Source organism: Geotrypetes seraphini, chromosome 6 (genome assembly GCF_902459505.1).
Source record: "Geotrypetes seraphini chromosome 6, aGeoSer1.1, whole genome shotgun sequence".
Lineage (NCBI taxonomy): Eukaryota > Metazoa > Chordata > Amphibia > Gymnophiona > Dermophiidae > Geotrypetes > Geotrypetes seraphini.
The window spans coordinates 24883658-24901431 of NC_047089.1; the positions used below are offsets into that span (position 1 = coordinate 24883658).

Sequence of the window (17774 nt, forward strand, 5' to 3'; positions counted from 1 at the left end):
AATTGGGCACAACCACTGACCCGCAAGCTTTGCTTTGAAGAATGCTGGTGTAGAAGGACTGAGGTTGAAACAGACACTACAGAATGACAGTCTCTGGTATCCAGAGCAAATATTGTGATGTCATAATGTCTCATTCCACCAGTGCCTAAGAGCCAATCACATCAGTGAGGTCACAATGGCTTCATTATCCTTGGCTCACATAAGAATCAGAGTATGAATGGCCACAACCACTGACCCTCAAGCTTTGCTTTGAAAACTGCTGGTGTAGAAGGACTGAGGTTGAAATAGACACTAGAAAATGACATGGGATTATTTCCCACGGTTATCCGCGGGGACAGGAACGGTGATGAATTTTGTCACCGTGTCATTCTCTAATTTACATCTTATATTTGCTTTTTAAGTGGCAAGGCAAACAGGAGTAATTTTGCAAATAGGAGCCTCACGTTTTGGCAATAAAAATCAGTATTGGGGAGAGTGTAAAGCTACAGCCTCAGCACCCTGAGGTTGTAGGTTCAAACCCTTGGAGCTCCTTGAGACTCAAATGGTTATAAAAATATGTAGAAATTGCAAGATTACAGGTATAATCAAACACATAAAGCATATAAAAGACCGAACATGCATAACAATGTATATCAGGAGCCTTTCATCATTAAAAAAACAATACAGATATCACAAGTGCAAATCTAATCATAAACATGATGAAGCATTTATCAGACAGAAGAACATCAAAAAAACAAAACAATAAAAAAATAATAAAAAAGTAAAAATATAAGAATAAAAATATGAGAGATATATGTGAGTGACTGAATACTATAAAAAGTGAAAGGACAGAAGAAAATGGAAAAAAAGAAAAAAGGAAGGAAAACAAAAATGAAAAAAGGGGACAAAACAGAAGAAAAACACGAAAAAAGAAGAAAAAAGGAAAGAAGTAAAAGAAAAAGAGAGTAAAAAGCTTTTTCTTCTTTTTTCCTTCTGTTCTGTTTTGTCCCCTTTTTTTCATTTTCCTTCATTTTTCACTTTTTCTTCCATCTTCTTTCATTTTTTATAGTATTCAATCACTCACATATATCTATCTTTATCATATTTTTATTCTTATATTTTTACTTTATTTTATTACTTATATACCACTTATATGCTAAGTGGTTTACATTCAGGTACTTTATCATATTTCCCTATCTGTCCCGGTAGGCTCCATCTAGTGTACGTGGGGCAATGAGAGGATTACGTGACGTGCCCAGGGTCACAAGGAGCAGCCAGGGATTTGAACCCACAGTCACAGCTCTAACTCCTGCGCCACACACTCTTATATTTTTCTTATTATTTCTTATTCTTTTGTATTATCCATGTATTTTAATTATTGCAAATTATCCTTTTTAGTGAAATGCCGGTGGATATTTGAAACCAGAGGTTTTTGGAACATTTTTTGGAATTCATACAGTTTTTGGGTAACACTGCTCTTTTTTAGCCACATTTTTGATTTGAACATGTTTTATTTTATCTTTTTGATGTTCTTCTGTCTGATATATGCTTCATCATGATTATAATTATATTTGCACTTGTGATATCTGTATTGTTTTTTTATGATGAAAGGTTCCTGATATACATTTTTTATACATGCTCTATCATTTATATGCTTTATGTGTATGATTATACTTGTAGTCTTACAATTTTTATATATTTTTTATTGATGAAAAAAATTGTTTGCCCTTTTATTTCATGCTTATCACTTTTAATATATTCTTATTTGGATATGCTTTTAATATTTTATTTGGATATATATATATTGTTTATATTCTTAAGTTGATATTTATATTTGATTTTAGACTTCTGACACAGGCTTTTGTGCCGAAACGCGACTCGTGTCGAGTCTTACTAAATAAAGAGTTTCTATCTATTCCATTGGTTCCGTCTCCTGCGCTGTGTTTCGATCAGGGCTTTCATGGAGAGAAAGGTTCTTGCATGATTTCAGCCTAATCAGTAAATCTAAGTTAAAGAGAGCTCTGATACTTCTGGGTTAATATAGCAGTGGCCTACAAATACGAGGGGGATGCTGAAAAGTTCTCAACCCAACCAAGACGAGAACGATGTGGATACGGTTCAGTCAATGATCTGAAACAATGTCAAAGCCTTTTCACATTTTAAATAGGTAAATTGCAAAATTTGACTATCGTGGTCACAAAGCAAAGTTTTATGGAAATAGCAGACGTTTTCTGTATGTTTTAGGCATGAGCAATAAAGAAATTGCACTTACTGCCCAGGAACAGAAATCATGTTACATAGTGTTATGAAAAAACAGCTTGCAACACTACTCAATTTTTTAAATCACCAAACTGTTCCCCAAAAAATCTTATAATTAACTGGGCACATGATAATCCCAATAATTTTTGAATTTTAAGTTTTTGTGGCATAAGAGCGACTCATGAGTCCCTCCCCAGTTGGGTGGAGGAAAAGAGGTGGAGAAAGAGAGAAGATAGGAAAGGTTAGAAATGCATGCCCATAAAGCTAATACTTCACAGTCCCTTTCCTCTATTACTTATCCATGTTGACTTCAGATAATCTTGTCAGGCTAATTACAACTGCTTTGTGCTGGAAGATTTCCCTGTGGTATGCATTGCCGTGATCAAAGTATTTCTTGCACTCTGCAGGCTGGTTTTCAAAACCCACATCAATAGTGACACTACCTAATTCCTATCCAAGCGCAAGGAAGGCATTTTGGGATGAAATGAAAGCTGAAAATATCAAAGAGTTTCTTCGGTAAGTACTTGGCAAAATGTACAATATCTACATCTCAAGAAAACTATAGCGGCACTAGAAAAGGTTCAAAGAAGAGCGACCAAGATGGTAAAGGGGATGGAACTCTTCTCGTAGGAGGAAAGACTAAAATCAGTTAGGGCTCTTTAATTTGGAAAAGAGACGGCTGGGGAGAGATATGATTGAATTCTACAAAATCCTGAGTGGAGTAGAACGGGTACAAGTGGATCGACTTTTTGCACCATCAAAAATTACAAAGACTAGGGGACACTCGATGAAGTTACAGGGAAATACTTTTAAAACCAATAGGAGGAAATATTTTTTCACTCAGAGAATAGTTAAGCTAGATCTCAAGTAGTAAAACAGATTCTATGCTGCTTATCCTAGGAATAAGCAGTGGATTTCCCCAAGCCATCTCAATAATGGCCTATGGACTTCTCTTTTAGGAAATTATCCAAACCTTTTTTAAACCCCGCTAAGCTAACATTTTTAAACCCCGCTAAGCTAATATTCTCCAGCAACAAATCCCAGAGTTTAATTACACGTTGTGTGAAGAAATATTTTCTCTGGTTTGTTTTAAATCTACTACTTAGTACAATTGTATATATATTTTAGGTTGTGTTTTTTTTTTTTTTAAACCACATTTGTTTGGGAGTATTGGTCAACAGAACTGAGAAATTCTTATAAAAAGCAAGGGTTCATGATAGGAAGATGCTATAGTAGTGGACGCGCGTGAAACAGGATCCCATTGGAAGAGATAACAATGGCATTGCAATTCAGAAAGGCAAGAAATAGGCACAAAGGGCCATGTGAAAGTGAGAGTAGAATACTGTAATGGACTCTCTTGTCAATCCTCTTCTCCTCTGCTGCCAATTCCCATCTACCTTGCTGCGCTGCATGCCAGGAACAACCTGCCTGACTCGGTACATCAGGCTCCGTCTCTAGCGGTTTTCAAGTCCAGGCTGAAAATCCACTGTTTTGATTTAAATCCTAATCCTACCACATGTTGGTCCCCTATCCCTTCCACCCCATCAGCCACCTTCTTACTCCCTACAGAAGCAACATGTATAGATTACCTGCTTTTTGTCCTGTGTGTCTGTCATAATTATATTGTAAGCTCTTGTGAGCAGGGACCATCTCTTGTGTGTTTAATGTACAGCGCTGCACACATCTGGCAGTGCTCTAGAAATAATAAATAGTAGTAGTAGTAGTAGGGTACAACATCTGGGGGAGACGCCTACCCAAACACGACAGTCCCGCAATGGGGGACACAGGGAGCAGAAACCGCCAGACACTTCCTGAAGCCAGCCTACAGGAAGTCCAGAATATGTGCCACCGATGGAGCCAAAGGATCCACTTGAACCCCCCCCCACACACACACACACACCAAGCCTGAAAAAACTTCTAGGCTTTTGCGGAGGCCGACCCCATTGAATTCCTCTTGCCGTGAAGAAGCGTGGCGACGACAGCAGAAGAGAAGCCCCTAGCCCTCAAGGCCGCGTGTACAAGCGCCAGGCTGCAAGGCCAAAGCGGTCCAGAACTTGAAGGGCTATCGGGCATGAGCAATCTCCGATGGCAAGGAAGACGCAGCCCCCCCACGGAGATCAACTGCACCAGGTACTAGTTGATCCTGGCATGCTTAATCCATCTTCAATTTTAAGTGACTCTAGAGAAATAATAAATTAGGAACAATGTGGAAATTTGCAATGTTTTAAAATTCCACTTTGCAATGTTTTAATTATTATATTATTTAAAGATGAGCATGGAATGTTTTTATGTTCTTGTTCTTAATACTGGGATGATACGCAAGGAAAACTGGGAAGACACTTTAAGTTTGTCTGAGTTTACAGAGGAAGGCAAATTCATTCCGATTGTTCAGTCCTGCTTTGAACTATTAACTGCTGAGTTTGTGTTCTTTCTTTCAAGTAACTTCACACGACTGCCTCATCTAGCAGGAACAGAACAGAATCTTCTCCTTGCAAAGCAAATCCAAGCTCAGTGGAAGGAATTTGGGCTGGATTCAGCTGAGCTGGCTCATTACGATGTCCTCTTGTCTTATCCTAATGAAAGCGACCCCAACTACATCTCAATCATTGATGAACATGGGAATGAGGTAAATCAAATGGGGAGAATGCATAGTAACATAGCAGATGACGGCAGATAAAGACCCGAATAGTCCATCTAGTCTGCCCAACCTGATTCAATCTAAAAATTTGTTGTTGTTTTCTTCTTCTCCTTAGCTATTTCTGGGCAAAATTACAAAGCTCTGCCCGGTACTGTTCTTAGGTTCCAACTACTGAAGTCTCTGTCAAAGCTCACTCCAGTCCATCTACACCAGAGATCTCAAAGTCCCTCCTTGAGGGCCGCAATCCAGTCGGGTTTTCAGGATTTCCCCAATGAATATGCATTGAAAGCGGCGCATGCACATAGATCTCATGCATGTTCATTGGGGAAATTCTGAAAACCCGACTGGATTGCGGCCCTCAAGGAGGGACTTTGAGACTCCTGATCTACACCCTCCCAGCCATTGAAGCCCTCTCCAGCCCATCCTCCCCCAAACGGCCATATACAGACACACAGACCGTGCAAGTCTGCCCAGCACTGGCCTTAATTCGAGATTATTTTCTGATTCTAGATCCTCTGTGTTCATCCCACGCTTCTTTGAACTCCGTCATTGTTTTCCTCTCCACCACCTCTCTCGGGAGCGCATTCCAGGCATCCACCACCCTCTCCGTAAAGAAGAATTTGCTTACATTGCTCTTGAGTCTACCACCCCTCTACATCTCTTCTATATCAGTCTGGGGTAACGTAGGCATAGAAATATATATATGGAGAAATTCTACATCCTCGTACGGAGGCCAATATTCAGTGTTATTAGCTGGCTGGGAGCCTAATATTGTGGAATCTTTTAAAATTTGGCAACAACTATTAACACATTTATATTCTTTTGTGTACAATGTTTTAATTTTATTTCTTTTTCCAGATTTTCAAAACTTCGCTATCTGAGTCAACCCCAGAAGGATATGAAAATATCACTGATATAGTGCCCCCATTTAATGCCTATTCAATGCCAGGAGTACCAGAGGTAAGGAGCTATCAGGTCTGATGCCATGAGCCAGCACTACTTGTAGGAACTGCTCCCAACTCCCCAGTTTACCTGTGCTTGTGTTCCCTCAACTCCTATTGGATCATAATAGTGATTGCGCTTTTGCAGGTTTCCAGGTCTCACTGCATCTTGTCAGCTAGAAACCAAGTTTTATTAAAGCTTAATATACCGTTTGACTTTCCTAAGTGAAAGTCTTTACAACCTTTCAGTCATCATTACATTACATTGGTGATTTCTATTCCGCCATTACCTTGCGGTTCAAGGCGGATTACATAAGAATTGTCATGATATTTAGAAGTACATAAGGAATAGTCTGGACATTTTCTGATTTGCTAAAGATTAGATAGTATTGCAGGTGAAGCTTGGGACAGATCTGGTTGTGTTATATTGGTTTTATGCACTTTTTTTTTGAAAAGTAGGGTTTTTGTTTCTTTTCTGAAGGTTTTGTAGTCTGTAGATTGGTGAGTTGGCTGTCCAGTTTCGCTGCTCTGGTGGCCAGTAGGTTGTCGTACAGTTTTTTTTCGTTTGACATTTTTGGTTGGCGGGTTGTGAATAGTGTGTGGGTTCTCCTGTGTCTGTGGCATTCTTCAGGGTATGCTGTGAGGTCTGCAGTTTGTCTTTGTAAATAGTGGGTTCACTGACCTGATTGGGATCAGCAGTCCACCAAATTTGAATTTTGGCGGGAAAGTCACTTGGTCTCTTTTTCCATAGAATGGAAAAGTCTCTGGTGAGCTTAAAGATGTTCTCCCCTTGAAGTTGGGTTACATGTTTTCTCAGGGTTTCCACAGATGACATTGGGCTTGTTGCAGGTTTCTGGGTCTCGCTGCGTCTTGTCAGTAGAAACCGACGTTTCAGCCATCATGCTGTGGCTTTCTTCAGGGTATACTGTAAGGTCTGCAGTTTGTCTTTGTAAATAGTGAGTTCACTGACCTGATTGGGAACAGGACAGTCTACCAAATTTGAATTTTAGCGGGAAAGTAAGTTGGTCTCTTTGTCCATAGAATGGAAAAGTCTCTGGTGAGCTTAAAGTTGTTCTACCCGTGAAGCTTTCTCAGGGTTTCCACAGCTGGCATTGTGGTTGTTGCAGGTTTCCAGGTCTCGCAGTATGTTGTCAGCTAGAAACCAACGTTTCAGCCATCATGCTTTGGTGGGCTGTCCTGTTCCCAATCAAGTCGGTGAACTCACTATTTACAAAGACAAACTGCAGACCTTACAGTATACCCTGAAGAAAGCCACAACATGATGGCTGAAACGTCGGTTTCTAGTTGACAAGATGCAGCGAAACCCGGAAACCTGCAACACGTACAAAGCCAACTGTGGAAACCCTGAGAGAAAACATAGTGATTGCTCCTGACATGAGTACTTTTTTTCTAACATGGGCAAATGTAAAAGCAAGATTAAAGTCCCTACATCTTTTACTCTTAAACTTGCTGGACCTATGGATAAACACCTGCGGTGGGTGTTATTTAGGGAAGTTGGGCCGTTCTTTTGGCTGAAGAGGCTTCTTTCAGCTCCAGAGGCAGCTAACGCTGGAGGACCTTACTGGTCTAGCACAAAACTGATTTCTTTTCAGATCTGTAATTCATCAAGTCTGTAGGACTCGGGTACGAGTCAGTAGCACAAAACTAACTAAACTGACTATAATCCTCGAGAGACTCATATGAAACATTCCTTAAAAGAATACCATCAGCTCTCCATAGCTTCTTGTAACATAAAGGTCTTATCTTCCTCAGGCATTTGAGTTCAAGAGCAAAACACCAGGTCTATAGCTTCAAAGGCAGATTGTGGGAAAGATTATCCAGAGGAGTCTCTGATTCCCAAGAAACAGATGGAAGTCATAAGAACATAAAAAGTTGCCTCCGCTGAGGCAGACCAGAGGTCCATCTCGCCCAGCGGTCCGCTCCCGCGGCGGCCCATCAGGCCCATTGCCTGAGCAGTGGTCCCAGACTATCCCTATAACCTACCTCTACTCCTATCTGTACCCCTCAATTCCTTTATCCTCTAGGAACCTATCCAAACCTTCTTTGAAGCCTTGTAACGTGCTCCGGCCTATCACAGCCTCCGGAAGCGCGTTCCATGTATCCACCACCCTCTGGGTGAAAAAGAACTTTCTGGCATTTGTTCTAAACCTGTCCCCTTTTAATTTCTCCGAGTCTCCGCATTGAACTGGCACCTAATTTTTAGAGCTCTATCAAATTAGGGAGTATGTCTTTATTTCTCTGTGTTGTAGGATTTTTTTTTTTTTTACATATCACTTATCCCTGACACCAAGAGAAAACTAAGAACAAAATAAAGTTTTCAAAGCTTTCAACTGTCACTGTGTGAGGAATGTGGAGAAGAGAAAGCAGAGGAGTCACAGTAATGTGTGAGAGAGTTTGTCAGAGGTCATTCTATGTGTATGTAAACAGTACGCTGTTTTTAAAAGGGTCATCCCGCAGAGATAATAGTAATAAGCTCCCTGAAAGAAAAATGCTAGCCATTAATGTCAGCAGATTTGGGAATTGGGCATAGAAAATACAGTATATCACTTTTTTTTCTATGAAGAAAGTGTTCTACTTGAATGTTTCTTCTGTACCAGAAAACCTCTGAATTTACCTTCTCTGTAAAGCAGGTCTGATTTGTTAAGGGCTGTTATCTGATTTGAGAATCTAGTTTCATTAAAAATCATATAATTATTAGATTACCAACAGAGGGAGCCGTTTGCAAAGGGCTCCTCTGTGGATAATAATCTTTCCCACAATCTGTAGAGAGATAAAGAGAGAGTGAGGATAAGTCCAGGAATCAAGCTGAGAAGGGTGAAGGGAATAAGTGAATTCATGAAATTTGGTTCGTTTTATATCCTGTCTGTCCTAAAGAGCTCAGAATGGGTTACAGGTTGACATATATAATACATAGACAAACAGGATATAATTTACAGTTGGAATCTCTTACATAGGTATACAAGTAGAGTAGAGTTTAGTATACCATTACATGTGATGACTGACCTGGGGAAACACAGATACCGTATTTTCACGTAGATAACGCGCACCCGTGTAAAATGCGCACATGGGTATAGCGTGCGAAAAACACAAATTTATGTACAGAAATTTTTATATACCGCGCACACCCGTATACCGCGCATGCTGCTCGACTCTCCTTTCGCCCGCCCCGACTCTCCTCTGGAGACCCCGACTCTCTTTTCGCCCGCCCTGACTCTCCTTTCCCCCTTGAAGTACTGTTCCTACCCTGAAAGCCTGATACCCCCCCCCCCGACGTCCGATTCACCCCCCCGCAGGACTGCTTGCACCCCCACCCTGAAGGACCGCTCGCACCCCCACCCCGAAGGAGCGCTCGCACTCCCACCCCGAAGGAGCGCTCGCACCCCCCCCCCGAAGGACCGCTCGCACCCCCACAGCCTCCCCCCCCTCCCCCATGGAGAAGCTGTCTACCTTGTTTCCGGATGCCAGCGAGCCCAGCTGTTTCCTCTGCCGGCGGTCCCGCCCCTTCTCTGAGCCCTGCTGCGCTGCTTTTTCTTCCGGCGGTCCCGCCCTTTCTCTGACGTCAGAGAAAGGGCGGGACCGCCTGAAGAGGAAGCAGCGCAGCACAGGGCTCTGAGAAGGGGCAGGACCGCCGGCAGAGGAAGCAGCTGGGCTGGCATCCGGAAACAAGGTAGACAGCTTCTCCATGGGGGAGGGGGGGAGGCTGTGGGGGTGCGAGCGGTCCTTCGGGTGGAGGTGCGAGCGGTCCTTCGCGGTGGGAGTGCGAGCGCTCCTTCCAGGTGATGAATCGGGCGTCGGGGGGGGGGGGGAACTATGTAAAAAAAATTTTGTATAATGCGCAAGAGTATGCGCGGTTTGTAAAAACCACGTATAACATGCGTGTTATATGCGAGAAAATACGGTAAATCATTTAAAATGGGTTTCCCCAGGTCAAAGTAAAGTGTGAGTACTGACCAAAACAAGCATACATTTCCCTATAGGAAAAAATGAGCAGTATATTATAAGAGCATAAGATTTGCCGCTGCTGGGTCAGACCAGTGGTCCATCGTGCCCAGCAGTTCGCTCACGCGGCAGCCTTTAGGTCAAAGACCAGTGCCCTACTAGAGTCTAGCCCTACCTGTGTATGTTCTGGTCCAGCAGGAACTTATCTAACCTTTTCTTGAATCCCTGGAGGGTGCTTTCCCCTATAACAGCCTCTGGAAGAACGTTCCAGATTTCTACCACTCTCTGGGTGAAGAAGAACTTCCTTACATTTGTACGGAATCTATCCCCTTTTAACTTCAGAGAGTGCCCTCTTGTTCTCTTCATCTTGGAGAGGGTGAACAATCTCTCTTTCTCTATTAAGTCAATTTCCTTCAATATCTTAAATGTTTCAATCATGTCCCCTCTCAGTCTCCTCATCTCAAGGGAGAAGAGGCCCAGTTTCTCTAATCTCTTGCTGTACGGCAACTCCTCCAGCCCCTTAACCATTTTTGTTGCTCTTCTCTGGACCCTTTTGAGTAATACTATGTCCTTTTTCATATACGGCGACCAGTGTTGGACGCAGTCCTCCAGGTGGGGGACATACCATAGCCCGGTACAGCGGCATGATAACCTTCTCCGATCTGTTTGTGATCCCCTTCTTAATCATTCCTAGCATTCTGTTTGCCCTTTTCGCCGCCACCTTTACTAGTTCTATGCTAGGAGTCACTGCCCTGAAAAAGGATCTAGGTGTCATCGTTGAGGATACATTGAAGCCCTCGCTCAGTGCACGCCAGCAGCTAAGAAAGCAAATAGAATGTTAGCAATGATCAGGAAAGGAATGGAAAACAAAGATGAAAATATTATCATGCCTTTGCATCACTCTATGATGTGGCTGCACCTTGAATTCTGTGTGTAGTTTTGATCGCCACATCTCAAAAAAGATATTGTGGGAGTCTAGAGAACTTGGTAACAGCATCGGCTGTTTGGGAGAATTGGAGAGGCAGTGGAAAGTTCCAGTTCATGGTCCACCGGATGCTGATGTCATCTAGGTACCCGGGTCTTCAGAGCCCACCAGTGCCTGCTGCAGTGAGTCTGGAGAAATATCAGAACATGGTAACGGCGTCGGCTGTTTGGGATTATTGTAGAGGAGGTGGAAAGTTTCAGTGCCTGGATCGCAGGGCACTGACATCATCTAGGTGCCAGAGCTTGCTACACAGGGTGTAGCCAAAGGGGCATACCCTTAGGGGCACATTTGACCCCTTGGGAGCCACAGAGGTGCCATGAAGGAGCAGGAAGTAGTGTCTCTTGCTGTTATTACCTTTGTTGGGTCAAATGGACAAACATATAGTTCTTCAGGGCATAGGCATTGTAACAGGGGAGGCCTTAGGGGCCGTGGCTTCGCCAAAGATTGGTGATCTCTCGATTGGTGCCCGCCCTCCCACCCGCTTCTTGGTGTTCTAATTTTTAAATCTTCCGGCAGCTGCCGCGCAGCGTCAGCGAGCAAGCCTGCTCTGGAGCACTTCATTCTACTTCTGGGGACAGGACTGCTCGCTGATGCTGCGCAGCAGCTGCCTGAAGATTTAAAAGTACAGTGCCAGGAAGAGTTAGGTGGGGAGAGTCCACACCGTAGGATTCTGCGGGGCTAGGGCAGACGGCAGAGCTCCTGCCACCCCCCCCCCCCTCAAACCAAGCAGCATTCCGCTGCCTATGCATCAGGGACTGTCTTAGCAAAGATAACTGGTGTCTCAGAAAGATCATGCCTTCATGTATCACATTTCAGTTTAACTGAATTTTTGGATCCTGCTATAGATCAAATTGCTTCTCGAGTTGTACTCTTAGTTACATTCACCACTGAGACGGACAAAATTCTGATATTAAAATCTTTAAGAAAAAGGAGTTTTTGTTTTGTGATCAGAAGGTTCAAATGTTTCCTGATGTGGCTCATTCCACTCAGTTCAGGAGGAAATTATTTCTACAGCTGGAAGCTGGGGGTTCTTTCCTTTTAAGGTACCCCTGTAAATGTTTGGTCTCCTGGCATGGGAAACATTAGATTTTCTTTGACCCACTTCAGTTAGAGGATTTCTTGAAAGATAAATGCTGGGTTTTACTAAATGGCGGTAGAGGTTTCTACCGTGGCCAGCGAGACAAATGCTCTGAAAATCAGCGAATTCCTATGAACGTTGGAGCATTTACCTCGCTGGCCCGTGGTAGAAGCCTCTGCCACTGTTTAGTAAAAGAAACCTCAAATTCTTACAATAATTCCTTAGAAGCATAGGGGTTTGATATTTAGTCCTTAATGAATTAAGACACACCAAATGTGGATTTAATTCATCCTTATCTTATCTTTTCTTTTCTTTTTTTAATTGCGTGATGTAGCTAATAGCTTAAATTTTCTCCAGTTTCTCCATTGATGTGGGCTATGTTTATCTATATTATGTAGAATTTGGAAATTCGGGGGAATTTTCCTTTTTAACTTCTTTCATAGTATGCTTTTCTTGAATATTAAACACTGAAATTTCAAATAATAAAAAAAGATATAGCAGAATTAGAAAAGGTACAGTGAAAGGCAATGAAAATGATCAAAGGGATGGGACAACTTCGCTATGAGGAAAGGCCCAAGTGGCCTGGGCACTTCAGCCTGGAGAAAAGACAGCTCAAGGGAGATATGATAAAGATCTATAAAATACTGAGTGGAGTGGAAAGAGGAGATGTGAGTATATTAGAGAAAATATTTCTTCACTCAATGGGTTATTACAAGAGGGGGATGCTGAAAAGTTCTCAGCCCAACCAAGAAGAGAATGGCGTGGATATAGTTCAATCAATGATCTAATGCACTGTCAAACCATATAATTTTATTTCTGCAAAATGGCACTTAATGAAATAAGATGACACTTCAGCTACAGAGGCAAAATCACGCTCAGAATTTAGGAAGATTTTTGGTTGGGCTGAGAACTTTTCAGTACCCCCTCGTAAACTCTGGAATTTGTTGCCAGAAAATGTAGTGAAAGCAGTTAGCTTAACGGGGTTTATAAAAGGTATGGATAATTTCCTAAAAGAGAAGTCCATAAGCCATTATTAAGATGGTTTGGGGAAATCCACTGCTTATTCCTAGCATAAGCAGCAGAAAATCTGTGTTTCTCTTTGGGATCTTGCTAGGTACTTGTGATTTGTATGGGCTACTGTTGAAAACAGGATACTGGGCTTGATGGACTTCCTACCGCCTCTCCAGTGTGGAAACTCTTATGTAAAGTTTGGGGAAACAAAGTGCCACACAGAACTAATGGATCTTATTTTTCAGGACAGGATCTTTCAGACCCCTAGCATGACGAAAAATTAGGTATGGATAGGACACCAAATTAGAGAATTTCTGGGAAGGGGATGGCACAGACACAGAATGAAGTAAGCTAAAAAAAAACCTTAGTAAATGAACCTCACAACGAGAGAAAAATACACTTTACTGTATCTGCCTGTGTGTGTCCCACATACTGATTCAAGAATATATTACGTAATATCATATTATTTAACATGTTTATTTTGGTTGATGTTCTCACTTACGCTTTTGATGAGATTACACTGCACAACAATTTTTTGGTTAAGTCTTGATTCCTGAAAAGTTTTTGGTGATTATGACAGGTACCAACTTGGTATGCTCAAATATGGTTTTGGTTTTACTGCATCACGTAAGAACTATGAGAAATAGACATTTTTATGTTTACTGACAATAAAATATATAGTCAAGTTTACGTTTCGCACAAGCGACTAAATGAAACAGAATTAAAAGTGTTTTGCTCCCGAGTTTCTTTTATATTCAGTGTCTGGTGCATCACGTTGTAGCATCCAACAATAGTCGGCAAGCATTGACGGATTCCAATTGCCCTGGTATCGTTTCTCCATCGTAGCTATGTCTTGATGAAACCTTTCACCGTGCTCGTCACTCACAGCACCGAGATTTGCGGGGAAGAAGTCCAAGTGTGAATGGAGGAAATGAATCTTGAGTGACATATTGCACTTCATTCTCTTGTATGCTTTGAGAAGTTTGTCTACCAGCTGAATGTAGTTTGGGGCTCTGTAATTGCCCAGAAAATTGTCAACAACGTCTTTCAAGGCTTTCCAGCCAATTTTTTCCGGCCCAACTAACAGATCTTCAAATCGCTTGTCACTCATAACATGTCTGATCTGGGGGCCAACAAAAATACCCTCTTTGATCTTGGCATCAGTTATTCTTGGGAACATCTGTCTTAAATAACGAAAACCTTCCCCTTCCTTGTTCATTGCTTTCACAAAATTCTTCATGAGTCCCAGTTTAATGTGAAGAGGAGGCAAAAATATCTTTGTCGGGTCAACAAGCGATTCATGTGCTACATTTTTCTGTCCTGGAACTAACTTTTTACGGAGTGGCCAGTTCTTTCTAGAATAGTGCGACTCTCTGTCTCGGCTGTCCCATTCGCAGATGAAACAGCAGTACTTTGTATAGCCAAGCTGCAGTCCTAGTAACAGAGCAACGACTTTGAGGTCTCCACAGATATTCCAGTTATACCTGGTATACTGGACATACTTTAGTAACATTTCCATATTCTCATATGTTTCTTTCATATGTGCTGCATAGCCAACAGGTACTGAAGGATAAACGTTGCCATTGTGCAACAGAACAGCTTTCAGGCTTAACATTGACGAATCAATGAAAAGACGCCACTCTTCCGGGTTGTGATCACAACCAAAGACCGAGAACAATCCTTCAATGTCACAACAGAAACAGAGACTGTCGACTTGTGCAAAAAATTTGGTTATATCATGATGCCGGTCTCGAAACACAGAAATTTTCGTACCTGGTGATAGCAAACACCATTCCTGCAGTCTCGAACCTAGCAGCTCAGCTTTTGCTTTTGACAGACCCAAATCTCTGACCAAATCGTTCAATTCGGACTGTGTTATCAGATGTGGATCGCCTGATGAGGATGGTTCAAAATCCGGGTCAATGTCACTGTTAGAACCCTGCACTGCAGTTTCTTCATCTGGTTCGTCTAAGGTCCAATCCTCTGGTGGTTTCGGAACTGGAAGACTGTCATCATGTGGCATGGGTCTCATTGCTGAAGGCAGATTAGGATATTCAATTGACTTCTTGTTTTTGGCAGAGAAACCAGACACATTAGTCAAACAGAAATAACAGTCCGTCACATGGTCTTTCTGTTCTTGCCATATCATCGGAACAGCAAATGGCATCGTCTTTCGAGTACCTCTGAGCCAGGCTCTCAGACTAACAGCACATGTCGCACAGCAAATGTGAGGCGCCCATTGCTTGTCTTGATCACCTATTTTGCAGCCAAAATACAGATGATAGGCTTTCTTTACAAGGGCAGTCATCGAACGTCTCTGAGGCGTAAGTGTACCGTATTTTCGCGGATATAACGCGCGCGTTATACGTGATTTTACGTACCGCGCATACCCCTCGCGCGTTATATGCCTGAGCGCGGTATAGAAAAGTTTTTAAACATAGTTCCCACCCCGCCCGACGCCCGATTCACCCCCCCAGCAGGACCGCTCGCACCCCCACCCCGAACGACCGCTCGCACGCGCTCCCACCCGCATCCACGATCGGAGCAAGAGGGAGCCCAAGCCCTCTTGCCCGGCCGACTCCCCGACGTCCGATACATCCCCCCCCCGGCAGGACCACTCGCACCCCCACCCCGAAGGACCGCCGACTTCCCGACAATATCGGGCCAGGAGGGAGCCCAAACCCTCCTGGCCACGGCGACCCCCTACCCCCACCCCGCACTACATTACGGGCAGGAGGGATCCCAGGCCCTCCTGCCCTCGACGCAAACCCCCCTCCCTCCAACGACCGCCCCCCCCAAGAACCTCCGCCCGTCCCCCAGCCGACCCGCGACCCCCCTGGCCGACCCCCACGACACCCCCACCCGCCTTCCCCGTACCTTTGTGTAGTTGGGCCAGAAGGGAGCCCAAACCCTCCTGGCCACGGCGACCCCCTAACCCCACCCCGCACTACATTACGGGCAGGAGGGATCCCAGGCCCTCCTGCCCTCGACGCAAACCCCCCTCCCTCCAACGACCGCCCCCCCCAAGAACCTCCGACCGCCCCCCCAGCCGACCCGCGACCCCCCTGGCCGACCCCCACGACCCCCCACCCCCCTTCCCCGTACCTTTGGAAGTTGGCCGGACAGACGGGAGCCAAACCCGCCTGTCCGGCAGGCAGCCAACGAAGAAATGAGGCCGGATTGGCCCATCCGTCCTAAAGCTCCGCCTACTGGTGGGGCCTAAGGCGCGTGGGCCAATCAGAATAGGCCCTGGAGCCTTAGGTCCCACCTGGGGGCGCGGCCTGAGACACATGGTCGGGTTTGGCCCATGTGCCTCAGGCCGCGCCCCCAGGTGGGACCTAAGGCTCCAGGGCCTATTCTGATTGGCCCACGCGCCTTAGGCCCCACCAGTAGGCGGAGCTTTAGGACGGATGGGCCAATCCGGCCTCATTCCTTCGTTGGCTGCCTGCCGGACAGGCGGGTTTGGCTCCCGTCTGTCCGGCCAACTTCCAAAGGTACGGGGAAGGGGGGTGGGGGGGTCGTGGGGGTCGGCCAGGGGGGTCGCGGGTCGGCTGGGGGACGGGCGGAGGTACTTGGGGGGGGCGGTCGTGGGGGGGGGGGGGTTTGCGTCGAGGGCAGGAGGGCCTGGGATCCCTCCTGCCCGTAATGTAGTGCGGGGTGGGGTTAGGGGGTCGCCGTGGCCAGGAGGGTTTGGGCTCCCTTCTGGCCCAACTACACAAAGGTACGGGGAAGGCGGGTAGGGGTGTCGTGGGGGTCGGCCAGGGGGGTCGCGGGTCGGCTGGGGGACGGGCGGAGGTTCTTGGGGGGGGGGCGGTCGTTGGGGGGAGGGGGGTTGCGTCGAGGGCAGGAGGGCCTGGGGTCCCTCCTGCCCTTAATGTAGTGCGGGGTGGGGTTAGGGGGTCGCCGTGGCCAGGAGGGTTTGGGCTCCCTCCTGGCCCGATATTGTTGGGGAGTCGGCGGTTCTTTGGGGTGAGGGTGCGAGTGGTCCTGCCGGGGGGGGGGATGTATCGGACGTCGGGGGGGGGCATCAGGCTTTCAGGATGGGGACAGACCTTCAAGGGGGGACAGGACTTCAAGGGGGGACAGTGCACGGAAAGTCAGGGGGGGTGAACGGAGAGTCGGGACAGCGCACGGAAAGTCAGGGCAGTGCACGGAAGTCAGGGGGGTGAACGGAGAGTCGGGACAGCGCACGGAAAGTCAGGGTGGGCGAAAGGAGCGTCGGGCATCATGCGCGTTATATGCCTGAGCGCGGTATAGAAAAGTTTTGGTACATATCATCGTGATTTCTGCGCGCTATACCCCTGTGCGCGTTTTACACAGGTGCGCGTTATATCCGCGAAAATACGGTATATTCCCCACAGATATAGCAGAATGTGTCGCGGCTGTTACGACACCGACGAGACATATTGCCCGACACCAAAACGTCTATAGCATCAAGCTTACTTACTGTTATATTGCTACAGCTACTATACTACTATACTTTACTATACTGATACTATATACACACACGGACTATCTATATTAACCAAATGAGCAGGATCGGTGTATGGAAGCCACCATTATAGCATGGTGAGACAGCGCAAGCTCGTTCAGACCTGCCCAGACATGCCCAGGATGTCATCTTCCATAAAACAGCTTCCAACCTGGCTAGATTTTATGCATGGACATACCCAGGCGGCACAAACCGTTGTTGATAAGACACTTATGGGAGAAAAAAATTGTTTGCATCCAAATATAAGAAAAAAATCATGACAAAATTGAAGATTTCTCTGAAATGGTACGTGATGGGTAATTTTTGATGTAATATTCATGATCAGCACCCAAAATTCTATAAGAAACACCCAGCAGTGTTCAGGAAGCAAAAACTTTGTTGTGCAGTGTTATTCGTCGTACATTGAAATGAACTTTATTTAGTGGCATAAT

General features: G+C 44.9%; 1 protein-coding gene across 3 annotated transcripts in view; it reads left to right on the plus strand.

Moving 5' to 3' along the window:
- FOLH1B (folate hydrolase 1B) overlaps positions 1–17774 on the plus strand; it is a 104774-nt gene that overhangs the window by 46135 nt on the left and 40865 nt on the right. For all 3 annotated transcript variants that reach the window (XM_033950123.1, XM_033950122.1, XM_033950121.1), the window contains exons 2-4: positions 2646–2754; positions 4678–4864; positions 5735–5836. In XM_033950123.1, the coding sequence (XP_033806014.1) occupies positions 2723–2754; positions 4678–4864; positions 5735–5836 (321 nt within the window). In that variant the 5' untranslated portion in view covers positions 2646–2722. The remainder of the gene's footprint in view (positions 1–2645; positions 2755–4677; positions 4865–5734; positions 5837–17774) is intronic.